General features: G+C 58.3%; 1 protein-coding gene across 1 annotated transcript in view; it reads left to right on the plus strand.

Moving 5' to 3' along the window:
- COL2A1 (collagen type II alpha 1) overlaps window positions 1–15092 on the plus strand; it is a 35736-nt gene extending 20644 nt beyond the window's left edge. The window contains exons 21-56 of the mRNA XM_006755570.2: window positions 1049–1147; window positions 1440–1484; window positions 1578–1676; window positions 1851–1904; window positions 2257–2364; window positions 2746–2799; window positions 2890–2988; window positions 3113–3166; window positions 3615–3713; window positions 4079–4132; window positions 4494–4547; window positions 4890–4943; window positions 5174–5227; window positions 5448–5492; window positions 5680–5778; window positions 5989–6096; window positions 6440–6493; window positions 6769–6822; window positions 7174–7227; window positions 7608–7661; window positions 7960–8067; window positions 8465–8518; window positions 8977–9030; window positions 9726–9887; window positions 10108–10215; window positions 10369–10476; window positions 10742–10795; window positions 10966–11073; window positions 11168–11221; window positions 11367–11474; window positions 11732–11785; window positions 12172–12279; window positions 12611–12870; window positions 13232–13448; window positions 13757–13999; window positions 14508–15092. Coding sequence (XP_006755633.1) covers window positions 1049–1147; window positions 1440–1484; window positions 1578–1676; window positions 1851–1904; window positions 2257–2364; window positions 2746–2799; window positions 2890–2988; window positions 3113–3166; window positions 3615–3713; window positions 4079–4132; window positions 4494–4547; window positions 4890–4943; window positions 5174–5227; window positions 5448–5492; window positions 5680–5778; window positions 5989–6096; window positions 6440–6493; window positions 6769–6822; window positions 7174–7227; window positions 7608–7661; window positions 7960–8067; window positions 8465–8518; window positions 8977–9030; window positions 9726–9887; window positions 10108–10215; window positions 10369–10476; window positions 10742–10795; window positions 10966–11073; window positions 11168–11221; window positions 11367–11474; window positions 11732–11785; window positions 12172–12279; window positions 12611–12870; window positions 13232–13448; window positions 13757–13999; window positions 14508–14654 — 3342 coding nt within the window. The 3' untranslated portion in view covers window positions 14655–15092. The remainder of the gene's footprint in view (window positions 1–1048; window positions 1148–1439; window positions 1485–1577; window positions 1677–1850; window positions 1905–2256; window positions 2365–2745; window positions 2800–2889; window positions 2989–3112; window positions 3167–3614; window positions 3714–4078; window positions 4133–4493; window positions 4548–4889; window positions 4944–5173; window positions 5228–5447; window positions 5493–5679; window positions 5779–5988; window positions 6097–6439; window positions 6494–6768; window positions 6823–7173; window positions 7228–7607; window positions 7662–7959; window positions 8068–8464; window positions 8519–8976; window positions 9031–9725; window positions 9888–10107; window positions 10216–10368; window positions 10477–10741; window positions 10796–10965; window positions 11074–11167; window positions 11222–11366; window positions 11475–11731; window positions 11786–12171; window positions 12280–12610; window positions 12871–13231; window positions 13449–13756; window positions 14000–14507) is intronic.
- Window positions 15093–19421: the final 4329 nt, after the last annotated feature.

Consider the following 19421-nt stretch of genomic DNA (forward strand, 5'->3'; position numbering starts at 1 on the left):
AGTCCTTCCGGGATGAATAGAGGCCAGTGGAAGGCCAGCCAGTGCAGGGAAAGGCCCAGTGGCACAGCAGGGATTCCAGTGCACACGTCCCTGGGAATTCTCCCTGTCACCGGCAGGAGATGAATAAGGAGCCTCCGTGTGGTCACTGGCATCAGGTTGCTTTTAGCTCCTGGGGGTTTCCATGGCAACCAGACAGTGTCTGAGGCCCTGGGAGCCGAGTGAAGGAGACCCATTGTGAAGAGGGACAGCGGAAGGTGAGGGGGCCTGACTTTTAGAAAATAATAATTACAAAAGTGAGCAAGAATGTTCTGAGAAGAAACCCGAGGAGGCCCTGCCTTCCCTGCAGGTCAGCAGCCCTCCCCAGGGACTGCCTTCCAGAGCCCAGACCGCACCAGCTGCAGCTCTGAGGGGAAAATGAAAGTAAAAGCAGAAGCCATTTCGGGGGTGGGGACTACCAGAAGCCAGGGAGAACTGGACCGTAGTCAGAGCAGGGAAGAGCAGAGTGGGCGCTGTCCTAGCTCGCATTGGCCCGGGCATTCTGGCTCAATTCTAACGGCCGATCAGAGCCTGGGGTAACGAGTAGTGTCCTCACATCAGCCAGTACCAGTGGAGCAGTGCCCTCAGCTGCCATGGCCCAGGGCCTCCGTCCCCTCAGTAACTGAGAAAAATAGGTGGTGGGGGGGAGATAGAGGTACCTGCCAGTCTCGGCCCTGCCTCCATCATCCCACCGCACTGGGGTGGCGGGACCCCCGGCACAGGCTTTCCCATGGGTGCCGATGGGACCCCCACGGCGCCCATTGCTGTAGCGTGTAACCGTGCATTTGCTTCTGGAGGTTCACAGATTCCAGAGCAGATGGAGAAGGAAGCAGGGGGAGGAAGTCACCAGGCCAGCGAGCTCGGTCAGGTGGCCCCTCGTGCTCGTGTGCAGGGTGGATGCACATGGCTGGCTCAGCTTTTGGCGCACGCCTACGGCTGGCCCTGAACTGTTGCTGGTCCTTGAGAGGTCCGCGGCCCCTGTCTTCTCACCCCATCCCTCCGTCTCTCCCAGGGTGAAGCTGGTCCCACCGGTGCTCGTGGCCCTGAAGGCGCTCAAGGTCCTCGCGGTGAACCTGGCACCCCTGGGTCCCCCGGGCCGGCTGGTGCCTCTGTAAGTGCAGCCTCTCTGGCCTGAAGGGCCTGGGGTCTGTGGCCCTGACACTTGACTCTGTGCTTTGCTGTGAGGGAAACTTTCACTCTGACCCAATGCTTGTCCCCCACCCCCACCTCTACAGACAAGTCCCCCTCCACCTCCCATCCCATCCTTGCAGCATCAGCAGGACAGTGCCTGGAAAAGGCAGCTAGCTGCTGGCCCAGCCCTGGGACCTGCGGCCTGGGAGGGTTGGGAAGGCTGGGGGTTATGCTTTGCTGCTTATTTTATGGTGACCATGTCCCCTTTTCAGGGCAACCCTGGAACAGATGGAATTCCTGGAGCCAAAGGATCTGCTGTGAGTGTCACCTTTGGACTTGGCTTTTTCAGGTGGGGTTGGTCCCCCCTCACATCCTCTCCTGATGCCTCTCTCTTTTGCTCACACTGACAGGGTGCTCCTGGCATTGCTGGTGCTCCCGGCTTCCCTGGGCCCCGGGGTCCTCCTGGCCCTCAAGGTGCAACTGGTCCTTTGGGCCCGAAAGGTCAGACGGTAAGAGCCTGGAGTGAACCCCAAGTCCCACTGACACCCTGCAGTCAAGCCCCATCCTCCCTCCTTCCCACACACGCCCTGGTGTCCTTGGGTGGGCACCTTTATGGGTTTCTGGAGGTGGGGGCAGGGTCTGCGGGGAGAACCCAGGGTGAGCCTGCCTCTCTCTCTGTCCAGGGTGAGCCTGGTATTGCTGGCTTCAAAGGCGAACAAGGTCCCAAGGGAGAAACTGTGAGTATCTGCCCCTCAGTCCTTGTCTTTCCACACGGCTGCTCTCGGGTGGGGGTGGGGGACCCAGGGCCATCCCCCACCACCTCTGTAGCCCCGCCCCTCACCTGGGACCTCTCAGGCTGTGCCCAGAGAGGACATGTAACAGAGTTGCTGCTGCAGCTCTTGTCTTTACTTGGCCACTGTGAACAGTTTGAACGATACACCTCTGTCTCCCCTGGGCCACTTCTCTTCCACGATGATCCTTGATGGCCTCCCTTCCCGAGTCCCCCAGCCCCGAGACAGTGATCAAGGCCACTTTCTGCACAGGGCCCGGTGAGGGCTCACCCTGTTTCTCCTTTGTGTTGGTTTTCAGGGCCCTGCCGGCCCCCAGGGAGCCCCTGGTCCTGCTGGTGAAGAAGGCAAAAGAGGTGCCCGTGGAGAGCCTGGTGGTGCTGGGCCCATCGGCCCCCCTGGAGAAAGAGTAAGTGGGCCAGGAGTCCCCACTTTCACTGGAGTGTGACCCCCAGAGGGAAGTCAGGTCCTTGTGGTCTGTGTTCTCGCCGAGTCCTGTGACCTTCTGAATATCATGCCCCTCTTTCCTCTACTCACCACCATCGCGATAGGGCTTCTTTCTCCTTTCTGTGTCCCCCACCCCAGGATGACATGAAACAGTTTGAGCTCCTTCCCAGACAGGCGGAGACAGGCCCAAGAAATTAATCTTGCAGAATCTTGCAAGCTGTAGCTGCCGCTCCATAGAAACTGTGCTTGGAGGGATGGGTCCCGGAGCCGGGCTAGCTTCTCTGCAGCCACGGTGGTTCAGGGCCCATCCAACTTACTGCTCTTCCTCTCCACTTCTTCCTAGGGTGCTCCTGGCAACCGTGGTTTCCCTGGTCAAGATGGTTTGGCCGGTCCCAAGGTGAGTCAGGGAAGAAGGGCTGGGTCCCTTCCTGCAGCCCTCGTCTAATGGCCTCCCCCTGACTCCCTACCTCCTCTTGTTCTTGTGTAGGGAGCCCCTGGCGAGCGAGGGCCCAGTGGCCTTGCTGGACCCAAGGGAGCCAACGGTGACCCTGGCCGTCCCGGAGAGCCTGGCCTTCCTGGAGCGCGGGTAAGTACGGAGCTGCTTTTGCCCTTGGGCCTTCCCCACGTGTTCCCTTCACCCCCGTGCTGCCAGGAGGGGGAGGTCCCGGGACCTGCTCTGACCGCCACCTTCCTCTCTCTCCTGAACAAAGGGTCTTACTGGCCGTCCTGGTGATGCTGGTCCTCAAGGCAAACTTGGTCCTTCTGTAAGTCCCTCATCGGGTGGGCTGGGAGGGGTGGGGGTATCCCCAGGGAAGCAGGTGGGAAGAGAGGCAGGAGTTTGGGTGGGCACAGCCTGTGGATTTTGAGAATTGGGGAGGGGGCAGACGGTAGGTAGGTACTGGGGTCGGGTGTGGCCTGTGCAGTGTCTGTGAGCTCTGGAAATGTCATCCCCTTGTGCGCTTGGGCCACTCCTTGGGGGAGAACAAAGCCTGGTATGCACTTTCAGAAGCAAAACTTCTAAGCTAAACAGTGCCTGGTCACCGAGGGAGCCCACTGTGTGGTGTGGGCTGCTGGTCGCAACCTCGGTCAATCCCACATGTTGTGTCTGGCTGGCGCCTGGTCCTGTGCCTGCTGCACAGTAGGCACGTAGTAGTATCGGGTGGAGGAATGTGGTCAGAGCGTCTGTTCTGAGGACGGTGCCCTCTCTTTCAGGGAGCCCCCGGTGAAGACGGTCGCCCCGGGCCTCCCGGGCCACAGGGGGCTCGTGGGCAGCCTGGTGTCATGGGTTTCCCTGGCCCCAAAGGTGCCAACGTAAGTAACAGTCTGCCCTTCCATTTCCTTCCACGTGGTGCTCCCTCCCTCCCTGCATAGAGGGCTGGCTCCTGAATAGAGTTAACCGAAGGGCAGGGCTGAGCAGGGTCCCTGGTGCCTCATGTCCTGCAGGAGTGCATGCCACCTGGGGGCACCCAGGGCTCCTAAGCCCCGCGACCGCTCAGCTATGACATTGCTCCATGGGCAGTGCTCTCAGTTCATGCCTCTGGGTGTAAGACAGGGGATTGATTCTCGGCTCTCGCCTTTGCTGTCCATCGGGCCCCAAGCCCCAGGCTCTGCAGCCTGCTCTCCCCTCCCCTCCCACCCAAGCCCTCCACCTCATAGTCCTGCGTTTTCTCCTCCAGGGCGAGCCTGGCAAAGCTGGTGAGAAAGGACTGCCCGGTGCTCCTGGTCTGAGAGTGAGTACCTGCCCCAGTGCCCTGCGTGGTGTTGGCTGCACACCCATGAGGGAGAGGCATCCCGGCAGCATGTTCCTGGGACCCCTCATTAGCAGGGGGGCTTCCTGCGGCCGAGCCCATCTGCTCTGGGCCCTTTGGGACTCCCCACAGGGGGACTTCTGGTTGCTGTCAGTCAGCAGCCCAGGGAGACAGACTGAGGCAACAGGAGGGGCCAGGGAAGGAAGCGGAGGGAAGGGGTGGACACGAAGTTCCGGGTGTGGGATAGTGGAAGGTGGAAACTCTGGGCCGCAATGCACCTGTCCAGGGCTGGGGCCTGCGGAACTGAAGGAGTATCATCATACTCCTCTTCTCTCTCCTCTAGGGTCTTCCTGGCAAAGATGGTGAGACAGGTGCTGCAGGCCCCCCTGGACCCGCGGTAAGTACCTGCCCAGCTACTCAGGTGGCCCGTGGACAGGGGCTTGGTGGGATGGAGGCGGAGAGGCGGGGACCCTCAGGCCGCTCAGCACTGGCACTGACAGGCGTGGGTCTGGGCTGATCCGGGCACTAGACTGACCCTGGGCCGAGGTGGGGCATCCCACCCCGAGGGGGCCATGTGGACCCCACCCTGGCTGTCCTTGAGAACAGCGAGGCCTACAGGCAGCGCCCCGGCCTGCACTGAGCAGGAGGGAGTCTGTCTTGCCTCCCATGGCCGCCCAGGCCTAGCTGAGGCTCTCGGAACTCTGGAGCGCGGCTCAGCTCATCGCTGTTTCCTCTGCAGGGACCTTCAGGTGAACGAGGAGAGCAGGGCGCTCCCGGACCGTCTGGCTTCCAGGTCGGCCGCTGAACCAGGCTTTCTCTGCAGCCCCTTCCACGCCAGGGCTCCCAGGGCTCAGGGGGCAGCAGCCCGGCCCGGGGGTGGAGGCCTCCCCACCCAAGGGGACCAGGGAGATGAGGTTTCCCTGCATGCCTTGTTGCGCCCCACCCCGCTCCGTGCAGGGCCTCCCTGCAGGGTGGGGGCAGCAAGCTCGCCCCTTTGCTAATGCTCATCACTTTGGCTTCTAGGGGCTTCCTGGCCCTCCTGGTCCCCCAGGGGAAGGTGGAAAACCAGGCGACCAGGTGAGTATGGGGCTCTTTGAATCTGCAACCTGTTCACATGGGCAGATCTCTTCTGATGCCCAAGAGACAAGGGCACGTGGGCACGAGGAGCCCCTGAGGCCCGGGATATCTGGGACCACATCCCAGCTCTGGGATGACAGTCTGGGCTCAGGGGTGGGTGCTCAGCCAGGACTCGGGTATGAAAGTGTCCGGTCTTTCAATCACCCTTCTTGTTCTGCAGGGCGTTCCCGGCGAAGCTGGAGCCCCCGGCCTCGTGGGTCCCAGAGTGAGTGTCCTGCTGACCTGCCCTGTTGGCATCCTTGGGCCTGCCTCGCCCTGTGCAGCCTGCGAGGCCTCCCAGCAGTACAGCTGCCTGCAGTCCGGGGCTCCCCCTCCGCTCCCCACTTCCCTGCCTCTTCTGGGGCTCCACCCCATCTCTTTTGCCTAATTGCTCCTTGGTGTCTCTGCCCCAGGGTGAACGAGGTTTCCCAGGTGAACGTGGCTCTCCTGGTGCCCAGGGCCTCCAGGGTCCCCGTGGCCTCCCCGGCACTCCCGGCACTGATGGTCCCAAAGTAAGTGAGGCTGGTCCTGCCGGCAGGGCCCTCTGGGCTGGCCTGGGAGGCCTGCTGAGGGTGGAAGAGGAAGGGAGAGAGGGAGGCGTGGGAGATGAAGGAGAAAGGAGGTCTGGGCAGAGGAGGAAAAGGAGGAAAGGGGCATCTGGGCGCTGGGATCCTGGGGGAGGTGCTGCCCACCACACACTCCTTCTCTCCCCCTCCCCCTAGGGTGCATCTGGCCCAGCGGGCCCCCCTGGGGCTCAGGGCCCTCCAGGTCTGCAGGGCATGCCCGGTGAGAGGGGAGCAGCTGGTATTTCTGGGCCCAAGGGAGACAGGGTAAGTACCAGGCAGCCGTGCCTCCCCCAGATCCATGCTCCGTGGCCCCCATACTCACTCCCTGTCCCACAGCACCTAGGGGTGAGGTTCCCAGCTACCTGTCTTGAGGGACTTGGAGACCCTCCCCCACAAGTCTCTGTATGCCTTTTAGTGACATCCTCCCCCCACCCTTCCCTCCATCTCACTCCTGTTACTCCTTACCACTCACCCTTGGGCCCCAGCAAACCCTCTTGGCCAGAGTCCGAGCTCTCCCTGGAGCCCCATTCAGGGTGACACTGAGCTGGCAAAGGGCTCCTTGGAGTGACCGTGACCCCTGAGGTGGCCCGTTTTCTCTATCCCACAGGGTGATGTTGGTGAGAAAGGCCCAGAGGGAGCCCCTGGGAAGGACGGTGGACGAGTAAGTGAATGCTGGGGGCTGGGTGGGGCAGATGCAGGGGCCCTAGAGGTGCCCAGCCCTGCACTGGGGGAGGAGGGGCCATGCATGTGTGCAGTCCCTCGTCCTATCTCAGCTGCCTGGGCTGGGCAACCACCGGGACTTCCTGTCAAAACTGGGAGCCACAGGGTGAGAGGGAGTTCTGGGCCATCGGGTGTGGGGTCCCAGAGTCCCTGTTGGGCTCCACATCCCAGACCAACTCTCCCTGCCTTCCTCACCTCTGCCTTTTCTCTCCCCAGGGTCTGACAGGTCCCATTGGCCCTCCTGGCCCGGCGGGTGCCAACGGTGAGAAGGTAAGTCCTGGCTCCCTTCCCCCATCGAGCCTTCTCATATCCTGCCAAGGACTGTTATTTCTTCTCCTCACCCATCAGTTGCCACTCTGCTGCCCACCAGGGGCTGGGAGGAGTAAGGGATGTGGGTCTTAGAAGCAAAATCCACGGCCGTGTGCCCTGTGGAGTGGAGAGGGACTGGGGGGAGGGGATGCACTCAGTGAGGGCCCTGGACACGCACAGGTGTGGTGGCTGAAGCAGCAGGAGAAAGACTGTGGGGAGGGGAACCCAGAGCCCCTGTCCATCCTCAGGACTTCCCGGATGCACGTTGCTCTCAAAGGGCCCCCCTCTAACCCCTCCCCCATCCACCCTTAGGGAGAAGTTGGCCCTCCTGGTCCTGCGGGAACAGCTGGCGCTCGAGGTGCCCCGGTGAGTACCTGCCCCCTGAACCTGTCTCTGTCCCAGGCCCCTGGGAGCAAGAGAGCCAGCTCTGCCTCAGCCTGGCCCTGCCCCCTCCCTGCCCTGGGGTCTGGGGGCGGGAGGAGAGATGAGAAATGAAGGGGGGAGGCATCTCACCTGCATGGTGTGATCAGGGTGGAGGGCTTTGAGGCACCAGGGCCTCTGGCCGAGACGGGCTCTCGGACCTGGGTCCCTTTTTTCAGGACGGAGCCTCCTGAAGCTACTCTCAGAGGCCTTCCCTCTGGGGTTGCAGTGGAGGAGGCTGGGCTGGGCCCAGAGGGGCTCTGGGCTCCCAGAGGGAACAGAGCAGGCAGTGGGCCTTACCCCTCCTCGGCCCCCTCCTCTCACAGGGTGAACGTGGAGAGACCGGACCTCCCGGACCCGCTGGATTCGCTGGTCCTCCCGTAAGTGCCCCTGCGGACCCTTCCGCCAGCCCCTCCACTCAGGCCAGCTCCACATCCGGGACCTGGGGGCACCTCGCAGCCTGTGGGGAGGGAGGGGCAGAGTTTAAACAGGAGAGAAATGGTCCTGTCCCTCCTCTCCTGTTACATCTCCGCACGGACACAACAGTCCTTAGTCCCAGCGTTCAGGCCCAGGTGGACAGACCACGCACACATCCTCGCTCAGAGTCTCAGGCCCTTTGGAAAGAACCACAAATATCTGGCTTTCCCCTCACCCACTGCTTCCCCCTTCCTGGGACAGGGTGCTGATGGCCAGCCAGGCGCCAAGGGTGAGCAAGGAGAGGCCGGCCAGAAAGGCGACGCTGGTGCCCCAGGACCGCAGGGCCCCTCTGGAGCTCCTGGGCCTCAGGTGAGTTGTGCCGAGTTCGTACTTAGGGATAAAAGCTCAAGTAGATGAATTGGCTTTTATTTTCCTGGGTGTGGGTGTGTGGTGGGGACTGGGGCTGGACAGAGTGCAGCTCTGTCTCCCTGAGGGTGCAGAGCCCTGGACAGAGCAGCCAGTCTCCTGGGGGTGAGAGGGGTGACGCGGAGAGGTGACGGGCTCTGTGAATGCCTGATGGGCTGCTCCGCGCTGAGATGTAGGTGGCGGGGGAGGCAGGCCTGCCTGTGACAGCTTCTGAGCTGGGAGTTAGTGCCAAGAAAGCTGCATCTTTGAAATCAGCCCTCAGGAGTCCACTGTTGGGGCTCAGACAGGCCCTCCCCCGGGCGAGCAGGCCTCACTGTCTCTCTCCCTCCTTCTCTCCCAGGGTCCTACTGGTGTGACTGGTCCTAAAGGAGCCCGAGGTGCTCAAGGCCCCCCGGTGAGTGAGGCCCCCACTCCCTCCCTGACCCAGGTGTGGGGGGCGGGTGCTGTGGGGGAAGCAGCTTCTCTCACCACCACCACCCCCCCACCCCCTGCCCTGGCCTCACAAAGACCTGGCCACAGGGGCTCCACTGTGGTGTTCTGGGACTCACCCCCTCCTCCCTCCTCAGTCCTTCTCCTGCCCCGTCTGAGCCCATCCCAAGGGAGGGCGCCCCTCTCTGCTGGGGCGCAGGGATCTTGGGAGACAGCCCAAGTGTGCTGAGTGTCCCGCTGCGCCCCCTGCAGGAGCCCCAGGCAGAGAAGTTACAGCTGCCCAACGAGGCCCCTTCCCTCTGGCTCCCGGGCCCTTTCCCCACGGGCCTTTCAGAGGCACCTGCCCCCCCCGCCCCCGCAACATTAAATTCCTGGAGCTCCAGAGGGACCGAGGGGTTCAGGGGCTCCCCTCTTTTCACATAGGGAGCCACCGGATTCCCCGGAGCTGCTGGCCGCGTCGGACCCCCAGGCTCCAACGTAAGTGCCCTCCTGGTTGGTTCCTTATTCTGGGCACGTGAGGCGCAGGCAGGGGCTGCACAGTCTTGCCCAGTCCTGACAGGGCCCCAGGGAGCCCAGGCTCACCCCTGTGCCCATTTCCTGACCCTTTTGTTGGTCACGGGCAACCTTCCCAGCTGGCTGGGGCTCGAACCCTCAAACCCTGGCCTGGTGGGCAGGATGGGGCTGCATAACCAACCGCCTCCGTCATGGACACGCATGTCTTGTGCACGGTCTGTGCACCAGCCTGTGCAGGTCACACATCTTGCCCTGAGCAGGGTGCAGTGGAGAGAGGAGCGATCAGGAAAAGCATCCAGCTCACCAGCAACACAAGAAGAGCAGGGGGAGCGGGTGCACAGGCTTAGGGGGCAGAGGAACTGGGGTTGACCCCTTCCTTGAGGAATGGGGGTGAGGGGGGTGGGGGAATTCAGGCCGAAGGGAAGGAGGCAGGAGGGACTCCAAGTAGATTAGAAAAAGCCAAGCGGGCAGGGGCTGGAGAAGCCAGGGCTGGCTGCCCAGAACTGTCATGTGGGAGAGAAGATCGGAGAGAGAGACTGGGGTGGGGGGAGGTCAAGCTGCCCTTCCCAGGGGAACCGCTGTCCTTGGGGCCGCGGTGGCTTTGCAGCCCCAACGGGCAAGTGAGTTGAGTCCTCACTTCCTGCATTTGCTCCTTCTAGGGCAACCCTGGGCCCCCTGGGCCCCCTGGTCCTTCTGGAAAAGATGGTCCCAAAGGTGCTCGAGGAGACAGTGGCCCCCCCGGCCGAGCCGGTGACCCCGGCCTCCAAGGTCCTGCCGGAGCCCCTGGCGAGAAGGGAGAGCCTGGAGATGACGGTCCCTCTGTAAGTCCCTCCTCAGGCCAGGCCGGGGCTGGCCCAGGGCCAAGGGAGGAGAGGCTTCCTCGCTCAGAGCAGGGGGCAGGGGGAGGGCAGCAGGGCTGTGAGGTGCGGGGAGGGGAGCAGAGCAGGAAGAGTGCTGCTCCCTGCAGAGTGGGCAGCCAGCTGGCTGGGCGGCTGGGCCGCTCTGTGTCCTCAAGTTCTCATTTCTCTCCTTTCCTCTTAGGGTCCTGATGGTCCTCCAGGTCCCCAGGGTCTGGCTGGTCAGAGGGGCATCGTTGGTCTGCCCGGACAGCGTGGTGAGAGAGGCTTCCCCGGCCTGCCCGGCCCATCGGTGAGTGAGGGGTGCCCCTTCCTCTGGGTGAGGGGGGCCAGCCTCGGGCTGGACACTCTTCCCTCAGAGCATTAGGTGTCCCTTCGTCAGCCCTTTCCCCGGGGCAGGGACACTTAGAGGCCACGCTCATCCTCACGGTCATGGTCCCTTCAGGGCGAGCCTGGCAAGCAGGGAGCTCCTGGTGCATCTGGAGACCGAGGTCCCCCTGGCCCCGTGGGCCCCCCTGGGCTGACTGGTCCTGCTGGTGAACCCGGAAGAGAGGTGAGTGGTGGGTCCCACCGCGGAGAAGGGTAACAGGATGGGCCGGGCTGAGAGGCTCAAGCCCGGGTGCCATGGGAAGGTCATGGTGGAGAGAGGAGACTTGGACTTGGGCGCTCGGGAGGAAGGCCGGAGGAGCTCTGTGGGAAAGCTTTGGCTCCAAGGCCGCAGTCGGACAGAGAGCCGGCCTGGGGCTCTGAGGGGAGCAGAGTGGGAGACGGGGAGACGGGCAGGGGCAGCTCTAACGGTGTCGTTCCCCTTTGCCTAGGGAAGCCCTGGCGCTGACGGCCCCCCTGGCAGAGATGGTGCAGCTGGAGTCAAGGTGAGTGTCTGGGGTCTCTGTGGGCAGGGGGACCTGGAAGATGGTCCGCTGGGCCTGATAGGTCAGCGGAGGAGTTGGTTGGGGTCAGTTTTGTGTCAGCCTGGAAGTACCTTCTTCCCTTGCCTCTTTTGGAACATTCTTCTCTGAGCCTGAGACCTCTCTCCTGACAGGGCGATCGTGGTGAGACAGGTCCCCTGGGTGCTCCTGGAGCCCCTGGGCCCCCTGGCTCTCCGGGCCCCGCTGGCCCAACTGGCAAGCAGGGAGACCGAGGAGAAGCTGTGAGTACCAGGGGAGCCCAGCCCGATGGCGGACGCAGAGGAGGTGGCCCTGTCCCTGCCTGGCACTAATGCTGCCCCCACCCTCTCCTCACAGGGCGCACAAGGCCCCATGGGCCCCGCAGGACCAGCTGGAGCCCGTGGGATCCCAGTGAGTATTTGAATGTCCTGAACTGAGTCCCTGACAGGGGCAGGCTGGGGGGGGCGGGCAGCGGGTGCCCTGGGGTCCTGGACTCATGGCTCAGGGGAGGCCAGCCGGACCTGACCCAACCTGTGTCTGTCCGTCTTGTTCCCAGGGCCCTCAAGGCCCCCGAGGCGACAAAGGAGAGACTGGAGAGGCTGGCGAGAGGGGACTGAAGGGACACCGTGGCTTCACTGGTCTGCAGGGTCTCCCCGGCCCTCCTGTGAGTATTGCTGCCCGTGCTTGGCTCCCCGAGGCCTCCCCCTGCTCAGAGCCCACTTGAGTTTCTCACGCTGCTAAGACGTGGTATCAGCCTGAGGAATGTCTCAGGGTTGGAGGGAGGAGCAGGTGGCATGGGAATAGGGTAGGGCCCATATCTATTCCTCCAACTCCATGATGTATGTATTCATGGCCCCCCATCCTGGAAGACGGGTCCCTGTCTGTGCTGACCTCTGACCTTTGCCTCTTCCTTCTGCACAGGGTCCTTCTGGAGACCAAGGTGCTTCTGGTCCTGCTGGTCCTTCTGGCCCTAGAGTAAGTGGGATGGAGCGAACCCTTCCTCAGGGTGGGGCCAGGGCGCTGGCCAGGCGTCCAATTGGGAGGGAAGTGTGGCCGCTTCTGGGGAAGCCTCATGCTCAGAGGCTCACAGCAGCAGAGGGAGGACCGGCTCAGTGTGACTGTGGCCAGGGGAGCACCTGAGATCACAGGTAGGATGAACGTGCAAGGAGCTCCCAGGAACAGGAAGTACAAAGAGGAGCTTAGGAAGGCAGGGGAGCATGTAACCAGTCTGGGGCCTATGACTGAGAAACGCGGACATTGGGACAGAGTGGCTACAGGACAGCCACGTAACCAGCCCCAGCTACTCCCGACCTTCCGTTTGCCGATGACTGTTCTCTCCCTCCTCTCTCCCCGGCCTGCAGGGTCCTCCTGGCCCCGTTGGTCCCTCTGGCAAAGATGGCTCTAATGGAATCCCTGGCCCCATTGGACCTCCTGGTCCCCGTGGACGTTCTGGCGAAACAGGCCCCGCTGTAAGTGCCCTGACTCCTTCCCTGCTGCCTGGGGTGTCCCCAGCATCCCAGAGGCGTGAGCTTTCGGGGGCAGCAGCCTGCAGCTAATAGGGATGGCATCCTTTATCCTGGGCTCTCCCTGGAGGTTCCCACGATTGGTGTTGGGAAACAGAAGAGGGGGGCTAATGAGGAAATAGGGAAGGTGCTATAGTTTTCCTGGTCCTGGCCTGCTGCACCCTCCCCCACCCATGGGACTGAGAAGAATACACTCTAGTGCCTTTCAGCAGGTGGATGGACACAGGAGGGGCACCTCCCTGCAATTCCAGGCTGATTCCTCCATTTTCTGATGCAGGGTCCTCCTGGAAATCCTGGACCCCCTGGCCCTCCAGGTCCCCCCGGCCCTGGCATTGACATGTCAGCCTTTGCTGGCTTAGGCGGGAGAGAAAAAGGCCCCGACCCCATGCAGTACATGCGGGCCGACCAGGCAGCCGGCAATCTGAGGCAGCATGATGTGGAGGTGGATGCCACGCTCAAGTCCCTCAACAACCAGATCGAGAGCATCCGCAGCCCCGAGGGCTCCCGCAAGAACCCCGCTCGCACCTGCCGGGACCTAGGGAGGAGGGAAGCCATTGGGCTTGGCCCCTTCAGAGCCAGGGAGGAGGCACCTCTTAGTGCAGGGCAGAGGTGGGCCTGGGAGGCTCTGGCAGACAGCTGCTCTCCCATTTCACAGCAGAGAAACTGAAGCCCAGCTCCTGTCCTGCCATGGCTGCATGGTAGAGTTCCATCCTCCAGGCAGACACTGCGCCTGCCCGGCTGCTCACAGCCCCATTTAGCACTGACTTTCCCATTTAGCCCCTTCCCTTGATCCCTCTGTCCCCCCTGTCTTGGCCCACGTGTGGCCCTCAAACCCTGCTCCTGGTATACTTTCTGTCTTTGAGCCTCTTGGGAGAGTGTGTCTGTGCTGTCTGAGCCCTGAAGGGGCATTGCCTCCTCCCCCTGCAGGAGACTACTGGATCGACCCCAACCAGGGCTGCACCTTGGACGCCATGAAGGTTTTCTGCAACATGGAGACTGGCGAGACCTGCGTCTACCCCAACCCAGCGAACGTTCCCAAGAAGAACTGGTGGAGCAGCAAGAGCAAAGACAAGAAACATATCTGGTTTGGAGAAACCATCAACGGTGGCTTCCACGTGAGTGCCTGCTTGCTCTTGGTCAGAGAGCTCTTCTCTCTCCCTGGAAGTTTTTAGCACCTTGTGCACATTCTCACCAGTTTTCTTTGGGGCCTACAAGGAAGGAAAGAGGAGGAATAGCATTTTCTGCCATTTAGAGGTGGAGGAAGAGGTCTTTGGAGGCTTGCTCTACACCCTAGAAGCAAAACCACCCTCCCTTGACCTGCTCCCCTAACCCCCTTCAGCTCCTCTGAACCCTGGGCCCTGGAGCCCCTGGTCCCATCGAAGGCCACTCCCAGGCCTCACACCACTGCTCTCTGCCCTAACAGTTCAGCTACGGGGATGACAACCTGGCTCCCAACACTGCCAACGTCCAGATGACCTTCCTGCGCCTGCTGTCCACTGAAGGCTCCCAGAACATCACTTACCACTGCAAGAACAGCATCGCCTACCTGGACGAAGCAGCCGGCAACCTCAAGAAGGCCCTGCTCATCCAGGGTTCCAATGATGTGGAGATCCGGGCTGAGGGCAACAGCAGGTTCACGTACACGGTGCTGAAGGATGGCTGCACGGTGAGTCGGCTGCTGGAGCTGCCGGAGGTGTGAGCTGCCCGGGGCCCAGGGGTCAGGCTGAGCAGGCGGAGGGTTGGCCCCAGCCGGTGTCATGGTGCTAAAGTGAGGGACTCATCAGAGGTGTGTGCCATGTAGAGAAGACGTGCAGAGTGACAGGTGAGGGAGAGGTGTTTGCTGTTCTCCTGAGCTCAAGGGAAATAAGACCTTATACCCAGTGTGTCCAAAGACTCTTGTAGGAGGATTCCTGTAATGTTTATGGGCTATGAGATGGAATGACAAGGGGGTCACAGGTAGGGAGCTCACTGCAGGGAGTGGGAAGGAGGAGGGAGGCCCTGCTGGAAGGACAGGAATAGAGGTGGAGAGGGTTCTGGCCAGCCAAGAAGAGGTCTAAGGAGAACCAAGTGTGTTTTTCACTTCGTGTTCTGCGATGCTCAGTGTTGAGGTCCTGGGCAGCTGGCATTGGATTTCAAGGTATCACTGAATAGTGTCTCCTTTCTTTTTTCTCCAGAAACACACCGGTAAGTGGGGCAAGACTATGATCGAGTACCGGTCACAGAAGACCTCGCGCCTCCCCATCATTGACATTGCACCCATGGACATAGGAGGGCCCGAGCAGGAATTTGGTGTGGACATAGGGCCTGTCTGCTTCTTGTAAAAACCCGAACCCAGAAACAACACAATCCATTGCAAACCCAAAGGACCCAAGTACTTTCCAACCCCAGTCACTCTAGGACTCTGCACTGAATGGCCGACCTGACCTGATGTCCATTCATCCCACCCTTTCACAGTTTGGATTTTCTCCCCTCTCTTTCTAAGAGACCTGAACTGGGCAGACTGCAAAATAAAATCTCGGTGTTCTATTTATTTATTGTCTTCCTGTAAGACCTTTGGGTCAAAGCAGAGGCAGGAAACTAACTGGTGAGAGTCAAACGCCCCCTGAGTGACTGCCCCCCAGCCCAGGCAAGAAGACCCACTTCGGGTGCTGGGCACAGGAACTGTGTGTCCTACACAATGGTGCTATTCTGTGTCAAACACCTCTGTATTTTTTAAAACATCGATTGATATTAAAAACAAAAAAAATTATTGGAAAGTATGTATGGACTCGAGCTTTGTTCTTTATTTCCCATTGGTCTTTGTTCTCTAGGCGTGACCAGATGGCCATCCGAAGGCGTTCTTTTGTTGACTTTTCAACCAAAGGGCGGGCACTGAGGCCACACTGCCTGGTTTAGTGACCTCACATGAACACAGACTTGCCTCTTTTTGTCAACCTTGGCACTGTGTGGAACCCAGGGGTGAACTGGGGCTAGAGACCAAGATTTGGGAAGGGAGGGACAAAGGAGGGATGACAGTAAACACAGCACAGGACTCTGGGTAGATTAGTGCAAGAGAAATGATATGCTCTGAGCTCAGAGGATGGGGCAGTGTGTGGGCTACATCTTGCCGGGCGGGCGAGGTTGAAGATGCTCCTGAGGGAGGAGGGGTGCGGAGAGTGGGGAAGGAGAGGGGAGGGAATCTTTGGGGGGCATTTGATCGGGCATTGCCCATGCACCAAAAGGTTGCCTGTTCCATTCCCTATCAGGGCACATGTCCAGGTTGCAGGCTTGATCCCCTGTAGGGGGCATGCAGGAGGAAGCCAATTGATGTTTTGCTAAGGACACACAATCAGGCAATCGTGGTGACCTACTAATTTATGTCTTTCTCTAAGACTTTTAGATCAAGGCGAGGTGGGAGTGTTGAACACTTAACCCACCCCTATTCCAATTTCCTGCCCCTGTACCTCTGTCCCCCTATTCTATACTTCCTGGACCTACATTTAAAGCTTCTCTGCACTTCCTCCCAACAGCGGGCTTATGAACAGACAGCTTCCCATCTCTCCTTACCATCAGGTGTCCCTTGCTTTCCAATGACTTGGGTATGTGGTAAAAATGAGGAAGCTGACACCTTCTCCACTAATTCAGAATAAACAACCCTTCCATCTATCACGATAGCTAATGGGAGCCAAGGGGAGGGCAGTGAGGTGTACAGTTGCTTATTAAAGTATTTCCTTAGACAATAGGTGGAAATGAAGAGTTGAGTTTGGTTTGAACCTGTCAATCACACTCCAAGAGCCCATTCTGCTTCCTACCTCACTTTGCTTCCCACAGTGGCATCAGAGCTACTTATTCCTTTTTTAAAAAAATTATAGTTTATTGATTTTTAGAGGGAGAGAAACATTGAAGTGAGAGCAAAACATCAATTGGCTTCCTCCTGCATGCCCCCTACAGGGGATCAAGCCTGCAACCTGGGCATGTGCCCTGACAGGGAATGGAACAGGCAACCTTTTGGTGCATGGGCAATGCCCGATCAACTGAGTCACACTGGCCAGGGCAGAGTTATTCTTACTAAAGCAGCTCAGACCTTGATAAGTGAAGTCCCATTTGCACCAGGATATAAAGGTGATCCCTCGCGGCCCACACACTTCCTGGGTACCTGGTTAAAACTAGAAATTGTAGTAACTGTTGTGCGGTAATTGGGGAGTGAACCCGAGGTGGAGCTTACGGGAAGAGAAGCAGAGGAACAGAGAACCTTGCCTGTGTGTGTCAAATTGAAATGCACCAGCCTGGCTGGCAGTCAATGTGCTACTTACTGCTGCTTCCTTGTCCCAACCTGGCCCAGAGCGGGTGAGAGTAACCAGGTTCATACTAATTCCTGTGATCCCGAATGCCCCAGGAAAGGCAGACGGTCTCTCCACTTAGAATAACCTCTCATAGAAAATCCTGACCCCCAGCTAGGCTTGAGCAGACAGACGTGGCTTACTAATTGTGAGGCCTCAGTCAGGTTATTTTTCCTCTCTTGAGCTTCCTCAGCTCTACCGAAGTGTCTGAAGGTTTTTAACGGGGAGTCAGGAGTCTGCTCCAGCCAAGACTTACTCAAGTTCCTTAGATCCAGGGTGAATTACAGAACAACTTCTGAAATAGTTCCCCTTCTAAACAAGTGAAGGAACACAGGATTTTGAAAGGGTGCTCTCAAGAATCTCACTGAAGAATCTTACTTAGAAAGGCAAAGAATAAGGACTATTTTGAGCAGAGGAAATATTTGGGAACCCCTAGGATTCATGGAGAGCATTTACAAATAGGCTGGTTCTTTCAGTAATGTTTCACACTTGGGGTTAGAATTCCTAGACAGTTGACCCGGAGATTGAGGGGCCCTACTTTGGGGTAACTAGAGTTTAAGAAAGAGATGGGGCCTGGTGAGTGTAAAAGGCTTGTGATGGTGCTCGCTTTCTCAATACATATACTAAAGAATTGGAAGGATAGAGATTAGCATGGCCCCTGAACAAGAATGACATGCAAATTCATGAAGCGTTCGCTATTGTTGGACACAGACAATAGTTTGGTGAAGGCCCAGGCAGGGGGACGTGGGGGTGAATGAAGATGAGCAAAGGGCAGGAAAAGGGGGACACCTTCAATTATGTCAACATTAAAAATGTTTAATAAAATTACCTAAAACAAAAGGCTTGTGATGATGTTTTAAACTTCTAGCTATGACTCTGGACAAAACATACCAGAAAATGTAATCCTTAGCATACAGCAGGTGCTCAATAAATACCTTTTTGGAATGAGTAAATGAACCAATGGAGATTTCAACCAGGTGACACAGCGTAAGTAGTTTGAGAGCAAAAAAGGGGTCACAGTAGAGGCCAAGCAGGAAGCTACAGAGAAAAAGAGATCTCAGAGTATGCCTCGTTTTCAAGAAGCACATTCTTTCCAAATTTCAATCCACTAGAAACACGATGATGATGGCAATGACAGCTGAGCCAGCCACTTCCCCTTTCTATTTTGGTGTAGCTGAGAGCAAACTGTACTCTTTTGTTCAAGAACTGACGGAGAACCTGGCACAACTATGCAGGTATCCCACAGTGCAGCGTGGGGGCTAAGGATGGACACAGGTGTGAGATTTCAGAGTATTACGAGGTCAGACTTACTGCTGTTTAAAACAATTAAGTGCTTTCCTTTGAACATCGCAGCTGGATTTAAAGGTAATACTGAGAAGCAAGAAATGCTATTGAAGCGCAGCCACAAAAATCATTAAAACTTAAGTACCAATATGAGTAGTATTTCCAAAATTACATAAAAATATGCACTAGCAGCTATTTGGAAAATGGGAAAACTAGAGGAAATGTCGCAAGGTGAACATCTTCATGTGTGTAGGGCAACGATCTCAGAAACGGTGTACATGTGCTTCCGTGCAAGTCCTGTCCCATCGTCAATATACAGAACAGTCATCACTACGTGTTCATACAGACAATTAAAGGACCCAGTGTCACACTGAAACTCAGCTCTCAGCTCTCAGCGTGCGGTTACTCAATCATGGTCAATGTCAATAAAGCAGTCACAAAATTTAGCCTTAGTTAAAAAAAGATTCAGTGGCCCTAACTGGTTTGGCTCAGTGGATAGAGCGTTGGCCTGCGGACTGAAAGATCCCAGGTTCAATTCCGGTCAAGGGCATGTACCTTGGTTGCAGGCACATCCCCAGTGGGAGGTGTGCAGTAGGCAGCTGATCAATGTTTCTAACTCTGTGTCCCTCTCCCTTCCTCTCTATAAAAAAAATCAATAAAATATATTTTAAAAAAAAGATTCAGTGTTGCCCTAGCCTGTTTGGCTCAGTGGATAGAACATAGTCCCCGAGGACTGAAGGGTCCTGGGTTCGATTCCAGTCAAGGGCATGTATCTCGGTTGCAGGCTGGATCCCTGGTCCTGGTCGTGGCACGTGCGGGAGGCAACCAATTTATGAGAGATAGATATTTCTCTCTCTCGTTTCTCCCTTTTCTCCCACTATCTCTAAAAATCAATGTAAAATATCCTCAGGTGAGGATTAACGAAAGAAAAAAAAGATTCAGTGTCAAAATCAATGAGCAAATATTGAAGATGAAGCTATGGGCATGAGGACTAATACTGACCCCTGCCACCACCTGCTGCTGTTAGGACTTCCCGAGGCTACCTCAGCTGAGGTCTGAAACCCGACTACTCCAGCTTCCCACAACGGGGCTGGAGCCCACTTTGGTGGTTGTAGCTTGGAGCCAGTTCAAGAAACTTTCAAACTCAAACCAGGCCCCTTTCATCAGAACGACAGCCAGGGGGTCGGGGTGGTGGTGGTGGGGAAGTTATTCCGCCCCAAGAAGCAGCTTCACTCCTTAGGCATCTCTGCCCTACCTCTTCCAACCTCCAGGGGGCATTAAGCGCTCTGTTTCGGAAGCGCAATAGGGCAGCGTGTCACCACCAGAGACCAGGAAAAGTGAGGCTGTTCTCTGTGATAAGAGCCTCCGGGGATGGCACACTCAGGGGTTTTCTTCCCTTCCCATCCTGCGCTGACCTACTTAGCAGGCACCGAATCCACGGCCCCCCGGAGGTGTCCAAGTCATCCAGGCAAGAGAAGACGCAGA

The sequence above is a fragment of the Myotis davidii genome, unplaced genomic scaffold (assembly GCF_000327345.1).
Source record: "Myotis davidii unplaced genomic scaffold, ASM32734v1 scaffold290, whole genome shotgun sequence".
Taxonomy (NCBI): Eukaryota; Metazoa; Chordata; class Mammalia; order Chiroptera; family Vespertilionidae; genus Myotis; species Myotis davidii.